The 17,124-nt window shown below is 57.3% G+C and overlaps 1 protein-coding gene across 1 annotated transcript; it reads left to right on the forward strand.

Moving 5' to 3' along the window:
* The first annotated feature begins 3,345 nt into the window (after positions 1-3,345).
* TUBB3 (tubulin beta 3 class III) lies at positions 3,346-17,078 on the forward strand. The gene is made up of 8 exons (XM_055000280.1): positions 3,346-4,449; positions 4,740-4,747; positions 7,544-7,832; positions 8,034-9,296; positions 9,413-9,509; positions 12,655-12,763; positions 13,371-13,481; positions 15,669-17,078. Exons 1-8 carry the CDS (start codon positions 3,506-3,508, stop codon positions 16,742-16,744), a joined length of 3,897 nt encoding a protein of 1,298 aa, XP_054856255.1. The 5' UTR covers positions 3,346-3,505; the 3' UTR covers positions 16,745-17,078.
* The last annotated feature ends 46 nt before the right edge of the window (positions 17,079-17,124 follow it).

Here is a 17,124-nt window from a genome sequence, read left to right on the forward strand (position 1 = left end):
ACATGCACGCACCATGTCCTAGAGGTGGGGGTGGGGGGCATACATGCCGGAAGCCCCAGTCTCTTGCTGGCCTCTTGGGCCGAGGGAGAGCAACTGCCAGGCACGGAGGGCACTGAGCTGGGTGGACCAATGGTAATAAGGGCCCCGAGCAATGAGGCAGCCCAGTCTGGCGCTGGAGTGGAGGGAGCTGCTGTTACCTCAGCTGTGTGTAAAAGCTGAGCTCGGAGCAAGAGCAGCACCGGAGACGTCCCGCATTCCCCCTATTCCACTTGTCCAGCTTTCAGCTGTAAACCTTTTCCAAACCACTTCTGGACTTTCCTGCTGATGGGGCCGCATTCCACCTTGGCAAGCTTTCCATGTCGACTAGCCATTTTGGGTTCCTGGGTGCTGGTCCTGCCCCCTCTGAAACTGGAATGCAGAGTCAAGGTCTCCTGAGTTGAGCCAGCTGTGGGGAGGGGGGGAGGGGCTGGGCCCGCCTCCCCTGGCATCGAGGCCAAAGCAGCAGTGCAAATGCTCTTCTGTTCACACTTTGAAGTACAGCCTGCTACAGCTCGGCTCTCAAAGGCCTCATTGATAAGGCTGGAAATATTTTTGCAACATTGGCCTGGGGGCAAAATCTGGCAACAGCCAGAGAAACGCTCGTTCCACGGCTCATTTTCTTGCACCTTTAATGCAGGCGCCACTTCTTACATTTTTTAGGCTGTTGCGCTTCTTGGTGGAAATGAATTCTGATGTATCAACACGGTGCCTTTCTGTTGAGTTGGCACCACATTTAAAAAATACATACTCACCAAGTTGTGTGCTGCAGGTACTGGTTTGGAAGAAGGAATCCTTGTCTCACATGAAGGTAGTTTTAAGTGGGTGGCCGTGTTGGTCTGTGGTAGAACAGGATTCGAGTCCGGTGGCACCGTAGAGACCAGTAAGATTTTCAAGGTAGAAGCTATCGAGAGTGAGAGCTCCCTCCTTTATACCCTGAAAATCTTGTTGGTCTTTAAGGTGCCACCGAACCCAAATCCTGCTTGTCTCACCTGGGAGGGAATGCACCTGCGTTGTCTGCCATCAACGTATTTCTTCAAATGCTGTTCTGTGCAAACTTAGGTAGATTTAATTGCTTAAAAACTCATGATCTATTGACTGTGAGATAATCAGGGGGTAGCGCTGCAGTTCCTGAGGGTGGGGGTGTTTTGTGCTCCCCCCTCGCCCACCGTGTCCAGGTGGCCTTGACAGAGGAGGGAGGTGCTGTGTGCTGTGCTGTGCTGTGCTGGGATAACGTGGCTGCAGCATCTGCATGGCAGAAGGTGCCCTTCGCTTCCAGACCCCGGGTTACGTCAAGGCAACTAGTCAGTTGATGGCTCAGTAGCATCTCTTCTGCAATGCTTGGGAAAGGCTGGGTGAGAGGACAAGTTTCTTTGCTGAATAAATTATGCCAATATACACCCAACAGCTTAATGCTCATTTTGCTTCAAGGGGCGGCAGGGCCAGGCATGGAGGGAGCTGCAGCAGGATTTGGCCTGTCTCTGCCCTGTTGCCATGGCAGGCACTAAAGAGCACATCGTGCTCGCTGGGATTCAGGGACCACAGAGCCTCTGCTTCATTTTGCTTAGAGTTGGCTGCCCAGTCCTGGTAGCCCAAGTTCAGGATGGACCCCAAGCCAGGGCCTGCCAAAGCATCTCTAATGGGCTGCCTTGTGCGTTTTTCTGTGAACTTGTGGGGCAGGCTGAGCCCCTGAAGGCCTGGGGCCCTACTTAAATTGCAGCCCTGTCCCCTTTGCAGAATTTGTGCTGAATCTCACACACACACCCATGCAAACATGCAACCTACCAGGCTAAGCCATGAACATGGGCAAGAATATAAGAAATGGAGTGAGCTGGAGGGTTCCTGCTTGGTGAAAAAACAAACTTGTTCTGCCTTCTGCTGGAGCCGCTTTTGACCTTGTAAGGGGTTCAGCAGTTCACATGAGAGCTAAAGATAGATCCCAATGGCTGCTGGCTGGTCTATTTTCCCAAATGGGCTCCAGTGCTGCTTCATCCCAGCATGCTTTGATGCATCCCAAGTTCTTTGGCACCAGACACACAGATTGAGCCGCTATCTCAAGACTGCCTCACATCGCCATGAGGGCTGCCCCCGCCCCCCCCGGTCCCTTTGCCCATAACACCATTCGCCCTCCCCTGCATCCACTCTAAAGAAGAGCTTTGTGCTTGGAAACTTGCTCCTTAGTTTGTGACTTTCAGTTGGTCCTGATAGAGGAATCCTGCTAGTATTGCAGTTGAGACCTGCACAGCTGTTTCCATGTTTTCTCTGCAGCTGGTGGTCAGAGAGTCCCCGTTTGCATGTAGCCTCTCCTCTTGCCCTGCTCTGTCCATCTCCTCGGAGTCTGTCTGAGGCCTTTGTGTGTTCTGGGGTTGAGGAATGCAGCAGACGGCACGGGATGGCCACCCGGGCCCCAGTTCTAAACCCCTTTTCACTGAGACTGCTGACCATCCAGGCAACCGAATGGTCAGGCTGGGAGTTTGGGTTGTCATAATGGTCACGTGAGAAAATGCCCCCCCTGGAAATTGCTGGCCCAAACAGATCTGGCAATACTTCTCCTGTGGGTGGGGTGAAAGGGTGGTACTCCAAGGTCTCCTTGGCTAAGGACACCCATGCCAGAAGGAAGCCTGTCTCTGGGGAGAAGGCCGTTGGCGTTCTCTCTGAGACAGGAGACCTGTGGTCCAGGCACTGGAAGTGCCTACTGAAGACTCAGCAACAACTATGAGTAATGAATCGCAGCCAGGCCCCCTTTCTCTCTGGCCCTTGGTGTGTGGAGGGCACCACACCATGGGGAGGGACTTTAATGAAGGGGGAAACTCACCCAGGCTTTAAGGGCTGTTTCATAACCACTCCGTGCTGCTCAAAGCGCGTGCCGCCTGAGTTACTATCATGTGGATCACCCTCCGCCCCTTTGCCAAAGGAGGAGCTGGGTAAGTTTCTTTGAAAATAGGGCAGAGAAAGGGCTCTTTCTTTGCCATAAACTCCTGCTAATCAATTACTTTGGGCCAGAAACAAATAAAGCAACTGCATCATCAAAGTGAAGCCCAAGAGGGCTTGCAAATAGGAGCAGCTCTTCACCAGAGGGGGAGAGAGAAGACCAGCCAAAGGGAGGACAGAGGATGAGCTTCAGGAACCAATAGCAAGGAGACGAAAGCCCAGGACGAGGCACAGCTCTGGGATCTCAAGAGCGTGACGCCAAGGAAGAAGCGAAACATACATGTCGTGGAGCCTGCAACCTCAGCTTTTAGACTGGGCAACTTCTGGTCTCGTCTTTTCATTCTGAGACTTACAGACCCAGTCCCGGGAAGAAAAATCAGGTGCCCCAGGTAGGTGAGTTCCTAGGACACGCTCCTCCCTGTCCTTTCCTACTCCTAGAGCCAAGCAATTATTTGGAGGAAAATGCTGTACGGCGCTTTGATTGCTTTTCCTCTGTTTTTTCTCTGTTCCTCAGCCAGGATCCCCAAACGTCGTTAAGATGCCAATGTCGTCACCTGTGAAGCTGCCGCAAGACCCCCCCAACATCACATCGGACGTTCCGGAGGCCAATGGGACCAACGAGACCTCCTGCAGCCACGGGCACCCCGTCGTCATTCCCAGCGAACTCTTCCTGACTCTGGGCTTGATGAGCTTGGTGGAGAATTTGCTGGTCGTGGCCTCCATCATCAAGAACCGGAACCTCCATTCCCCCATGTACTACTTCATCTGCTGCCTGGCGGTCTCGGACATGCTGGTGAGCGTCAGCAACCTTGTGGAGACCCTGTTTATCCTCCTGCTGGAGCACGGGGTGCTGGTCTTGGAGCACGAGACGGTGCGCCACATGGACAACGTCATGGATGTGCTGATATGCAGCTCCTTTATGGCCTCGCTGTCCTTCCTGGGGGTCATCGCTGTGGACCGCTACATCACCATCTTCTATGCCTTGCGGTACCACAGTATCATGACCATCCAGCGGGCCATCGTCGTCATTGTGGCCACATGGGTGGTCAGCGTGAGTGCGAGCACCATCTTCATCGCCTACGACGATGGCAACGCCGTCGTCCTGTGCCTGCTGACCTACTTGCTCTTCATGCTCACCCTCATTATGGGGCTCTACATCCACATGTTCACCTTGGCTCGCCAGCACGCCCGGAGGATCTCCAGAATGCAGAGGAAACGCACCGCCCCACAGGCCACGAGCATGAAGGGGGCCATAACCCTCACCATCCTGCTGGGAGTCTTCTTCATCTGCTGGGGGCCGTTTTTCCTCCACCTGATTCTCATCGTCACCTGTCCCAGCCACCCCTTCTGCAACTGCTATTTCATGTACTTCAACCTCTATCTCATCCTGGTCATTTGCAACTCTGTGGTGGACCCCATAATTTATGCCTTCCGGAGCCAGGAGCTCAGGAGAACGTTGAAAGAGGTGGCCTTGTGTTGCTGGTGAAGAAGGGAGGCGAGGCTGGGCGCCGTCTGAAGGTTCCCAGAGCAGCAGGAGATGGGGGCTCTGGGCAACCAGGAGAAGCACCCCCTGGTGCACTGGGCTTGGCAAACCGTGCCAAGAAGGATCGAGGCCATTCCACCAGTGGCAGAGATGGGAACAAAGTGGTGGGTGTGGCCTGTTTTTGTTTTCTGATGACCTGTACAGTAGAGGTAGGATTTGGATGCTGTACCACTTTGTCTTTTCCCAGCTAGAGCTCTAGGTGATACCTCCACTCTGCTTTTCTGTACAGGGGAGAAGGTACTTTGGAGCCGTGATCTACTTGTGATGTAACAGAACTGTGTGTGTGTGTGTGTGTGAGAGAGAGAGAGAGAGAGTTTTGCATGTTAAATATCAGCTCAGAGTCTGCAGATGATAATAAAGAAGGTTTCTGAGCATATACCGAGTACGTGTTCCTTGCAAACCATACAGACTCCATGTATGTGGCACGAGTAGAAGGGTGTCTGGCGTTAGCCCCACTCTAAGGCCACTGCACTGCTAGGGGGCTGGGGGTTGCCTGTGCTCTTGGCCTCTGTTTCAAACTGGAGCTCCAGACAGCAGCTTGATGGGGGGGGGGGGTTGTTCTATGCTTGTTCTGTAAGGAAGTTCCCAGCTGGGCAGTTCCTCCTGCACCTTCTGCTTGGAGCCTAGCCCGGCATGCAGGGGAGCTGGGCTGACGATGCCTGCAAGCATCAGAGGCGCATCTCCGAGTACAGACCAGGGAGTGGCCAGCCCCACTGGTCAGGGCAGTAGCCTTCACGGTAAGGGAAAGCCCAGAGGGAGACCCACACCAGCACCATTCCCTCTCAGTTAGTTCTGAAAAGAGAGAAAGAACAGGGGAATCTTTGGAGTTGCAGGGCAGAGGGCCAAAGGGAGGAGGCTGCTGTTGGACTCCCAGGCAGTGTGGCTTGGTGGTCAGAAAGCCAGGACGATTGATGAAAACGAAGTGCACATCTCTTGTTTGCTGTGAAGCCCATTGGTACCTTTGGGCCAATCATCTACCTCACAGGGTAGTTGTGAGGGGGAACGGGGAGAGAACTAGGTAGGTGCTCCTTGGATGAAAGGCAGGATAAAAATGAGCGAGGAAAGTTCTGCAGCGCAGTTACCCTACCCCTATATGTGAACCCCATCCACAAATGCTGCACTCAGAAGTGCTCAGGGGTGATATTTTAGGGGTCCCGGTCAGGAGTGGATGTGGTCGGCTCTCTGAGAATCTCTTTCTCCCCCCAGAGATGAGTGTTCGTTTCACCTCTACAGCAGGCAGACAGCTAGGCCTCACACCCTGGCCGAAGACTGGACTGGTTCAGGAAAATTTTAGTATGACATCCTACCTTGCAGGCATGTTGTATGCATATAATGACAGGGAGGAGAAATGTGAGCCACTTTGGGCTCTCATTGGGGTAAATAAAATCAATAAATTTCAAATAAAACCAGTCTAATATACATAGGTCAAATTTAAGGTTCCACTAAAGAAGGGCCGAGTCTTCCCCCATGGGTTTGTTTTTTTCTTCATGTTCATGAAAAGTGCCCTGAGATGGAATCAGTTTAAGCAGAGGGCTTGTGCAGAGGAAGGGCTGCTCCCCACAACAAAGCACCCACCCCCACCCACCCACCCACCCACCCACAGAGGAAAGGGTGCAGAGACATTCTTCTGAAAGCAGACAGGCGGCAGGAGGGGCAAGGGTCGAGGAAGCCCTCTTCTGGCTGCCAGTCGGAGCCTCTCCCGGCGAAGGCAGCCTCAAGAGATTTCTTGCAGGCTTCCCAGATAAAATCTCCTTACGGTTCTCCAGCTCTGAGGATGGAAACCGTTTACCTGGCAGGGCCTGTGGTGGGACCTGTGAGGCTACGACGGTGGGTGCAGAAGCCCCTCGGAGTGGAGGCCTCGCGGTCCCCGGCTGTGGCTCCCTTTGCAGAAAGCAGAGCCGGGCTTGGGCGTACAAGATGCCGCGCGAATCAGGGGAGGCCCCTGGCCGTGCTGGCTTGCCCAGGAGAGCCCGGCCTGAAAGCGAATCAGGGGCTCTGCCTGGCTGCTCCCGTCCCGGGAGGCCTCTGCCCTAGTCGTGTGTGTCTGTCGAACGGGCTGTGAGACCCAGCCGCAGCTCCGCGCGTACTTTCCCAGAGATTTCGTTCTGCGAGGAGGCTGAGAATCTTGGCCAGAGATCGACCGAGGGCCCGCGAGCTGGCGGGGGCGGGGGCGGGGGCGGGGGGGATCACTTGATGTGTAAAGCGCTGGTTGAATGAATCATCCCTCCCGTCCCTGTGACCAAGGGGGGGTTGCAATCGGATCGGCAACAGCATGACTCCGCTCCTTCCTGGGAAGGCGCCTCCCAAGGGGCTAGCGGGGCAGAGGGCTCCGTCACGGGCTGCGGGGATGTATCTCCCCGTGGTCTGCGCAGCGAGCTCTCCGGTGGTCCGGATAGAGGCGGGCTCGAGAGAGCCTCTCTCTCCATGTTCATCTCTGCAAGGGGGAGAAAGGGCCCGCACACACGCGCACACACCGCGCTGGGGCAAAGGACACAACGTTTGTCCCACCATTTCTCTGCTGAAACAGAATGGGGGGAGGATTCTTTAATGTACATCTTAAAAATACATAACCAACAAATTATGAGGGCAGAGGTGACTCATCGTGATTTTAAAAAAACTTACTGGACCACTCTGTCATTTCCCCAGAAAACATTGCTGTTTCCCCCCCAAGAGCCCTTGATGCGCCAGTGGGAGGGAGAACAGGCGTGCCTTTCTGACCCTCGTTGGCCACCATTAAGGCCCTGGAACAAAAATCACCCCAAATACTCCACAGAAGCAGAAAAAGGTTCTCTCGGTGCAGGTGACCATTCCGTGTATTCCCGGCAAGTGCAGCACCCTTTATACGCACATCTCCAGCGTGTGTGCATGTCCCTTGGGCACGCAATCAAATAGGCCAGCAGGCTGCACCACCCCTTCGGTGCCAGGGCCCCTGGGCGAATGTGGCCAAGAGCCATGCGCTTGTGCTTCGCATATGCACGCTTGCAGCCAGGCACGGTTGTGTCGCCACTCCGGGGCATTCCCTTCTGCCCGTAGCGAAGCCGCGCACAAGCCCCGAGCAGACGCACTGGTGCCCCTGCCTACGGTCTCCCGGAGAAAGAGAGCTGACCGGACACGAAGGAAATCTGCGCGCGTTTTGTTCCCGCAGCGGCGCCTCCGCCCCGCCCCTGGGCGGCGATCGCCGCGTCCTTCGGCTCCCGGCCCTGCGCGGCGCCCGGATTCCTGCCCAGATGCTTCCCGCCGCTCCCGGCTCGTACGTGGCTGAGAAGGCGGAGCAGCGCAGCCCCGCGGGTCGCCAGCTGCTAGCCGCGGGCCTGGGCCGTCCGTGACTCCCGCCCGGAGTCGTCCTCCGTCTCATTCCTTGCGCGTCTTTCTGGACCTTCCTGTGACACCTGCCTGTCCTGCGCGCGATGTTGCCTTAGCCCGGCTTGACCTGGGGGGGGGCTTACCCCTCCTCTCCTCCGATCTTGCTTGAAGCCGCCCTCTCTTTGCCCCCCCCCCCAGTCTTTCTGCTCTGTGTTTGAAGCCTGGGCCGACTGGATTGGCGCTCCAGAACTCAGACGAGGCGGGCTCCGGCTTCGGAGAGCAGAGGGCAGCAGCAGCCGCCGCCACGCGCGAGTCTTTCGGGCCGCCGGAGCCCTGCCGGAGCCCCCTCGGTGGGCCTTCTCGCCCTGCCGCTGCTCAGCCGAGCGAGCCGGGCCCTGGGACGAGCTCAGAGCGCTTCTCATTGTCAGGAACGGGCCGGAGCTGCGGAGGCCGCTGCGCTCCCTCGCCAGGGAGAGGCCAGGGCCGGGCCGGGCCGCCAGGCCCCCCATGCAGCAGGGCTCAGGCTCAGGGTCCGCGGTGCAGCCACGTCGTGCAAGTGGGCCGCAGTCAGCCAGCGGCAGAGCGCACAGCAAGGCAGAGTGCCCCTGAGCATGTGCAGAAGGCCACCAAGTCATTCCCCCCCCCCCCCGCCAGCTCCGGCAGGCGGCAAGCGCGCCCGCTCGCTCTCTGCCTGCTCTGGCGCGAGAGAATCCGAGCGGTGCGGTAAAGAAAGCCGGCCCTGGGCCCCTCCTGCGGCAGTGGACGAAGCCCCCCAGGCTCAACCCAGAAGAGCCCAGCCGGCTCCGACCAGTCTTGCTTCCTCCGGCCAGCGCCCCGGCTCGGGTGCCTCGTTCTGGCCCGGAGGCAGCCCCCCTGCCGCCCGCCCTCTCCCGGCGCCGGCCTTTGTTCCCCCGGGGGGCGGCAGCGACCAGAGACAAAGAAGCCCACCGAAGAGGGAGGGGAGCGCCGCGGCCGGCCCCTCCAGCCCCACCCCGCAGGCCAGATGTGTGGGGAGGGGGAGGCGCCCACCGGGGCCGGGCCGGGCTGGGCTGGGCGACGGTCCCGCCCGAGGGCCTTTGTTCGCCGGCGCCGCCTTTCCCGGCCTGGCTCTGGCTGCTGCTGCCGGTTCCAGGGCCGCCCGCCCGCCTGCGAACACGCCCGGCAGGAGGAAGGCCCGGCGGCGGGCTCGGGGCACTGCTGAGCCGGGGGCTGCGTGCCGGGCTCGGGCAGGGCGCGGCTGCTGGAACGCGGCTCTCCCCGAGCGCAAAGCCAAGGGGGGCGTCGGGGCCACTCCGGGGCGCAGAGGGCGGGCGGGCAGGGCGGCGTTCGGGGCCCCAGGAGCGCAGGCCGCTTCTCTGCTGGCGGCGCGGGGCGGCCGAGGCGGCCGGGCCAGGGATGCTCCGCCGCCGCCGCCGCCGCTGGTGCTGATGCTGCAGGATGGCGCAGGAGGCGCGGCGGTGCGCGCCGATTGGCCGCCGGGCCAGTGACGTCAGCGGGCCGGCCGGGGTGCGGCGGGCGGCGCCCATAAAACCCGCCGCTGCGTTGCCCGCCGCTCCGCCGCGCTCCGCTCCTGCCGCCTCCGCCGCCCGCGCCGTCCAGCCCGCAGCCGCCCAGTCGCCACCGCCGCAGCAGCCGCAGCATGAGGGAGATCGTGCACATCCAGGCGGGCCAGTGCGGCAACCAGATCGGCGCCAAGGTAACGGGCTCCCTGCCGGCCGGCCGGCCGCCCCGTCGGGCCGCCTTGCCCTGGGGGGGGGGGCAGGCCCACAGCTGGGGCGCAACCGGCCTGGCTGCGGCTCCCGGGCTGCGCTGCCCCGGGCGGAGGGTATGTGCGGGCTCCCCGCCGCCGCCCGTGCCGTCGAAGCAGCAGAGGGGGCTTCTCTCCCTCCCTCCCGGGGGCCGCCCCACCCAGCTGTGCCGGGAACAAAGGCGGCCCCGCGGTGCCGGCTGCGCGGGTGACCTTGCGGCGTCGCCGTGACCTTGGCGCCTCTGTCCAGGCCGGGACCGGGGGGCGCGTCTCTTTGGCCGCCGCTGCTCCGGGGCCGCATCGCTGCGCTGCCTTCGGGCCGGGCGGGGACAAGGCGCGCCCAGTTCCTTTGTCCCGGGTCCCGAGGAGGGGCGTCGCCCCGGCCCAGAACTGGAAGTCTAGGGCCGCAGCCGGCCCCGCAGCCTGGCGCAAAGCAGCCTGGCTGCCGCAGGGCGGGGGCGCCTCGGGGACAAAGGGGCGGCCCGGCCCGGCAGGACGGGCGGCTGCGGCGGGGGCGGGGGCACGACCCGCGACCGGCCCATGCCGGGGACCCTTCCTGGGCCCCGAGGGCGAAGGGTCGTTTCTGGCAGGGAAGGCAGGGGGTTTCCTGGGGGGGGGCTGACGCACCCTCCGCGCCCCTCCAGCCTCGTTCGTCTCCCCCGAAGAGAACTGCCCAGCCGGGTCTCAGCTTCTCCTCCCGGGCCGAGCCGGCTAAGTGGGCAGGGGGGCCCGGAGACACCTGCGGCTCCGGGCTGCGACAAAGGCGGCTAATGAGCATCTGCGCAGCTCTGAATGAATGCGAAGCAGGCAGCCTGCAGCGGCGGGAGGGGCCACTGAGCGCGCTGGCCCCCGGGGAGGCGGAGCGCAGCCGGCTGAAACCCCATCAGCCTCGGGGGCTGCTGCAGCTGGGCGGGGGGGGGCAGGGGCACGGCAGACACCTGCCACTCCTCCGCAGCGGGGCTCCGGGCAAGGAGACCCGAGAGCTGCCAAGCCCCCCTCCCCGAGCTCCCCTCGGAGGGGGGCTGGGAGTGCCAGAGCTTTCCCCCCCCAGGCTTCTCTCTTGAACCCACCCCCAGCGCATTCTGCCCCCCCCCAAGTAGGATGGATTTCCCAGGAGCCCCGTGACAGCCTGGCCCAGAGTGAGGGCCCCCTGCTCCAGAGTAAGGTGCACCCAAGGCCGGGCTGGGGGCATCAGTGGGTGTGGCCCTGGGGTGCTTTTCTCCTAAACTGGCTCAGGCACATGTTAATCTGTGGGAATAATTCATGGCAAACCCCCATAACTGACAGGGGGCATCAAGGCTTGCCTTTGTGGCTCCCCCTTGGAGCTTGAGCTTTTTCAAGGGAGGGGGGGTGCTTTCCAGTAAGGATGCTGTTCTCATCCTGGCCGCAAAACATCCCCTAGAATCTGGTACCGAATTCAGGACATTGATGGGAAAGGCTTCGTCGAACCCAAGTCCACACCTCACTCCAGAATATTGATTGTATTCCTCCATTGAGATTAGCTGGTTGCTTAAGCATTTCTGGCTGTCAGCAGCTATGCAGTGATCTGAAGGGGAGGGCTCTTGTATACCTGCCCCTCCTTCCACGTGGCTCCCTGGAATGTATGTGGATTTTGACCACACAACAACCCTGGGAAGTTTTACCAGAGAGTAAATTGCCCACGGGAGCTTCAGGACTGAGCTGAGAATTTAAATCCAGACCAAGTCAGCTAGAAGGCACCAACTCACCTCTCTGAGGTTTGGCTCCAGAATATCATCTGATGGGAGAGGGGAGACTGAGACATTGGGGCAGTAATGACCGGCAGCTTCGGCTGGGACCTCTTCATTTTAGGAAGGCAACAGTGGCAAAGGGGTTTTCTAGAGTTTGGTTTGCTGCACCCCATGCTTTAGGGCAGCTGCCCATTTCAATTTGCCTTCTTAGTAGCTGGCGCAGTCTGGTAATGAGGAGCCTGTCCACTAAAGCCCAGCTCTAGAAATGACTTAACAAAGACTCAGCAGTTCCCAGAACAGCACTCGGGCTTGCTTTTGCTCCCATTCTGCTGACTGGAGTGAGCAAACCCCTTGGATGAAAGGAACCGTTGCTGTCGTCCTGTGCTGGAGACATGCTTAGCCTATGCCTGCACAAAGCCTTTGTTCCAAGGGAAGGGACTAGAATCTGAACCACAGGCCATTGACCTTCTGGGCGCACTCTTGAGGAAGACCCGCCCCCCATCTGCATTATACACTGTTGCTCCTTGTGAGTTTGAACCACCATCCGGCAATGGCAGGCATGAGCTGTTTGCCTCTCCAGTGGCATACTTGGCTGTATCTTGTTTCAAAGATAGAACTCGGTTGTGTTTCAAACGCATACAAGAACCTGAGCAGCCCTTCATGTCTAAGCACCCTATCCAGTGCTGAGGAAGGGAGCAGAGTCCGTTCAAGAGGGCGGCAGGGCCTAGTCTGAATTTTCTCTTTTGTCTGCATTGAACATGAGAAGGGAAGCCAAATAGCAGCTTGGTTTCCTGGCTTCAGCACCAGCTCAAAATAGAGCAAGGTCCAGGTCCAACAGCACCTTAAAGACCAACTAGAGTCAAAGCTCCCTTCGTCAGGTTACATGTCCAAAATAGGTTACATGTATCTTTAATGGAGGCAATGAGCAGCTGTGGTTTCAGCACCATGGCCAGATCCCTGGAGCCGCACAGGCCCCTCCCAGGAATGAAAAAGTACCCTTGGCGGCTGGAAGTCCCTAGGAGCGTGCCGCTTTCTGCCCAGTAGCCCTTTCCATGGTAGTTTTGCTGATAACCTCTAATTGCTAAGTGTGGGGAAACTGCTGATAAGCTGAGCTGCTTGGCAAAGTAGCAAACACAATTGAGCACCTGTCTTAAGCGCATTGCTAATTCCCAGGAACTTGTTGTACTTGCTGTGTTGCAGATCTTGAGCTGTATAGGAGAGCAGCCTTACTGGATCTGACCATTGCTCCATCTAGCCCCACAGCAGGGCTCTGGCAGATGCTTGGGGGCAGAACAGAACTGGACTTCTCTGTCCACACCTTTGGACCTTCCAGCTGCCTGGAAGGAGGCCGCATCCTTTCTAACCTACTCTTGCTCTTCCCTCAGTTCTGGGAGGTGATCAGCGATGAGCACGGGATTGACCCCAGTGGGAACTACGTAGGAGACTCCGATTTGCAGCTAGAAAGAATCAGCGTCTATTACAATGAAGCCTCTTGTAAGTTGTGCTTCCAGCCTGGGCCTTTCCATGCCTCCTTTCTGGGTCTTTGGCAAGGACAGGAGAAGCATGCTACCGACTTGCCTGGGCCAGGAGAATCCTTTCCCAAGTGCTTGCAGTGACACCCAGTGTGTCTTCTAAGACCTTCCTGTCCTTCCCTCCTTTAGGAAAATGGCCAAGGACCAACCGCTGGCTAAATTCCTCTTGGCATACTGCCTGCTTTAATACCCTCTGTTAGTTCTAACTATCCTTCTGGATTTCTGCTTAATCCTCCTAGAAAGGCAGATCTGCACAGCAGCAGGAGGAATTACCTAGTTAGTGCTGGGAAGCAGCATGTCGGACTGGGGGATGGAATACGAGGAGGGAAATTTGCACTTCTGGGCCGTTCGTTTTCCAGCCAACGTTGCTAATAGGAGACTGTACTGAAGGAGTAGTCAAGCTCAGCCATATGGCCGGCCTTCCTCGTGCAGCACTCTGCAAACAAGTCCCAAGGGCTCCTCTAGTCGTGGGGAAACGCTTCCAGAGATGGGTGTAACCTGGGTGGGAGATAAGGGGCTGCAGTTCCTTGAGGCCCTCCATTCAAGGGGAACCTTTTCTGCTTTTCCAGCTCACAAGTATGTCCCTCGGGCTATTTTGGTGGACCTGGAGCCTGGCACCATGGACAGCGTCCGGTCGGGTGCTTTCGGCCATCTCTTCAGACCCGACAACTTCATCTTTGGTATCGTCCTCCCTCCTTTCTCAACACTTTCCCCTCTCCCCCAAGCTTCCCCTCCCAGTTCTGCTGGACTGTTTGGAGACACTCATGACTTACAGCAGGGAGAAGGGGCATCTGCTTGGCATGTGGAAGGCCCCCAGGTTCAGTCCCTGGCATTTCCAGTCAAAAGAGTCAACTGGTAGGGCCCTGGAGAGCTGCTGCCAGTCACAGTGGGCAATACCGGCCTTAGAAGAGCAATGGCCTGACTCAGCAAAGGCAGCCCCCGCCCCTGGGCTCAGGCAGATTTGCTACTGGCCATGAAAGAGGGGTTGGAGGGCCAGGGCAGGAAACCTCCCAGGGGACTCTCCTCCCCCCCCTCCAGGGCTTTTTCTGAGCCTGCCTAGGGCCCTTCCCAACCATATTCTCCCTATTTTGCACAATCTGGAGCGTGAAGGGAAATATAAAGGGCCATGTTTTTTTCACCAGATGCTATTTTAAATGATGTGGATAGAGAAGTAACTGTGATCTGCTCCCCAGATATGACATTTCCCTTCAAACAGGAGCCACGGGAAGTGGAGTGTTGACAGGGACTGGGGTTGGGGAAGGGAAATTACCCCCCCCACCAGCTGTCTCCACTGTCGAAACAGACCCCCATGTTGCTTTTATCCCTCATAGAGAAAAAGACTGTTGCTCATCTCATATCGGGCTTTCCCCTGCCAAGGCAAAAAGCCACCTGTAGGAAGCAGCTTTGAGTGAAGAAATGGGGAGCAGGGGGGAGAACGAAACACAGAACGGCTGTGATCCATGTTGGGTCTCCCCGCAGCTGCTTTCGGAGGCACACTGCATCAGGACGCCACGCCACACAGTCTCCCGTGCATCTTGCCTGTTCTCTAGGAAGCCAACGATTGTAATGCTTCTTAAGAGGCTGCAAGCAGTCTACATCCCCTCTTGGCTTTTCCCCACCTCCAGAAAGAAAAGGGTCTCCTTGTCTGTAAGGAGGGAGGGGACTGGTCAACAGGGAGCCTGGTGTGATACAGAGTACTTTCCCCCAGGGTCAAGTAGACCCCCCCTTGCAGCAAACTGGGAACTGTACTGGAAGTAGGGCAGTGAGAAAGTGTCTACCACTGAACCCAGAACAGTGGGTCCCTCACAGCCTGGGCTAATTGTCCTCATTCCTCCCCATCCATGAAATAACCTGGCTAAAGACAATTTTACAAGAGCAACCAACACAGGCAGCAAGACAAGCTGAAAGAAGAGAGAAAGGCAGTGTCTCAAAAAACTAGCGAGACACCTGAAAGATTAACAAGATTTATTCCAGTATAAATTTCCATGGACTAGATGCCACTTCATCACATGCAGTGCACTGAACCTTCGTTAGGTAGACTTTTATTTATATATGAGATTGGGCATGGGAATTAAGAGCACAGTCAAAAGGCTGTGAATTGCAAGAAGTACATATTGAGGTGCAATTAATCAAAACTGAAATGTCTCTGGTGAAGCAGGCTCTGGGAGCGTGAGAATTTTAACTGGATCAAAAACTTGATAGTCTTCTAAGTGCCATTAGTCTCCTATCTGCTTTTGCTTTGAGACAGTCTCTCTACACAAGACACCTCAGCGCATGTTCATCAAGTGTAGGGAGGCACAATGTTAGCCAGGAAGTGTAGTTTAAAATGAAAGAGCAGGCAGATATCCCTCCTCAGAGGGTTTGTTAATTTCATCTTTGCCACGCAGAAGGCTCTGTCAATTTCCCCTCTCCAGTCTAAAACTGTGTGGGGTCTCAACCAGAGGGCATTGAGCTGGAGCTGCCTTTCAGAGCTGGGCTTGGACCTGGAGAGGTTCTAATGGGCTGAAGTTTCCTTTTTGGCATTTCACAGCCCCTTCACACAGCTCCAGTGTAGAGCAAAGCCTTTGCCCTGCCGCCAGCTCTGTCTTTAAACTACTCTTCCTGGCTAACATTGCATCTCCCGACACGTGTTCTTTGCTTGTCAGATGTCTCATGTAGATAGACTAATACAACAGTTATCCAACTTTTTGAATTCCATTTCATAATTGTCTGAGTTTTACCATCTCTGGGCTCCCTTTGAACCAATTCTCGTTTCCCTTCCGGTGAAATATGGTGCCCCGAGGAGATCTGATGCACAGAGCTTGTTCTGTGGTCTGCTGGGGCTTGCCAGGAGTGAAGTCAGAGGGTGCCTTTTTCTTCCTTCTCAGGTCAAAGCGGTGCAGGAAACAACTGGGCGAAGGGGCACTATACTGAGGGTGCTGAGCTGGTGGACTCTGTCCTGGACGTGGTGAGGAAGGAGTGTGAGAACTGCGATTGTCTGCAGGGCTTCCAGCTCACCCATTCCCTGGGTGGGGGCACAGGGTCTGGCATGGGCACCCTCCTCATCAGCAAAGTTCGTGAAGAGTACCCTGACCGGATCATGAACACTTTCAGCGTGGTGCCTTCCCCCAAAGTGTCCGACACGGTGGTGGAGCCCTACAACGCCACCTTGTCCATTCACCAGCTGGTGGAAAACACGGACGAGACCTACTGCATTGACAACGAAGCCCTCTACGACATCTGCTTCCGGACCCTCAAACTGGCCACCCCCACCTACGGAGATCTCAACCACCTCGTTTCCGCCACCATGAGTGGCGTCACCACCTCCCTGAGGTTCCCGGGGCAGCTCAATGCCGACCTCCGCAAGCTGGCTGTCAACATGGTGCCATTCCCCCGCCTCCACTTCTTCATGCCCGGCTTTGCCCCGCTGACTGCCCGTGGGAGCCAGCAGTACCGAGCCCTCACCGTGCCAGAGCTCACCCAACAGATGTTTGATGCCAAAAACATGATGGCTGCCTGCGACCCCCGCCACGGGCGCTACCTGACGGTGGCCACTGTCTTCCGAGGCCGCATGTCCATGAAGGAAGTAGACGAGCAGATGCTGGCCATCCAGAGCAAAAACAGCAGCTATTTTGTGGAGTGGATCCCCAACAACGTCAAGGTGGCCGTTTGCGACATCCCGCCCCGGGGCCTGAAGATGTCTTCGACTTTCATTGGCAACAGCACAGCCATCCAGGAGCTCTTCAAGCGCATCTCTGAGCAGTTCACTGCCATGTTCCGGCGCAAGGCCTTCCTCCATTGGTACACTGGAGAGGGCATGGATGAGATGGAGTTCACAGAGGCCGAAAGCAACATGAATGACCTGGTTTCTGAGTACCAGCAGTACCAGGATGCGACTGCTGAAGAGGAAGGAGAGATGTACGAGGATGATGAGGAGGAGTCCGAGGCCCAAGGGGCCAAGTGAGACCCCTGGGCCAGGGGCAGCGAGAGCTGAGCAGCGACAAAGCCCAGTCACCCATTGTCCTCGGTTTTGCTCCTCCATCGCTGAGTTCTAGGCAGCCAGCTTCTAGTTGCTTCTGATTCAAGGGTTCTGAAATGGAAGATTGTTCTGTATTTAGCCATCTTCCCCCTCCCCATGTCTTATCAGTTAGTGCAGCTCCCTCTTTCCTCCATCTCTTTAATAATGTCAAGGGCCCTAGTCTTTATTTTTTACTGGTCTGTGTCTATTTTTATGTTTTGGAATACTTAATAAATCTATTGCTGTCCAGCACCCGGGTTATCCTTATCCTTGCAGCTTCTGGGGGTGGGGGGCGGGGGCGGGGGCGGGGGAATCTGGCCAAAAGG

The sequence above is a fragment of the Eublepharis macularius genome, chromosome 16 (assembly GCF_028583425.1).
Source record: "Eublepharis macularius isolate TG4126 chromosome 16, MPM_Emac_v1.0, whole genome shotgun sequence".
Lineage (NCBI taxonomy): Eukaryota > Metazoa > Chordata > Lepidosauria > Squamata > Eublepharidae > Eublepharis > Eublepharis macularius.

Excerpts from the sequence above, each read along its gene's own strand:
- TUBB3 (XM_055000280.1), top strand. The coding sequence starts at position 3,506 with ATGCCAATGTCGTCACCTGTGAAGCTGCCGCAAGACCCCCCCAACATC. Across the intron at positions 12,764-13,370 it reads CTATTACAATGAAGCCTCTT|CTCACAAGTATGTCCCTCGG; the intron begins GTAAGTTGTGCT and ends CTGCTTTTCCAG. Across the intron at positions 13,482-15,668 it reads ACCCGACAACTTCATCTTTG|GTCAAAGCGGTGCAGGAAAC; the intron begins GTATCGTCCTCC and ends CTTCCTTCTCAG.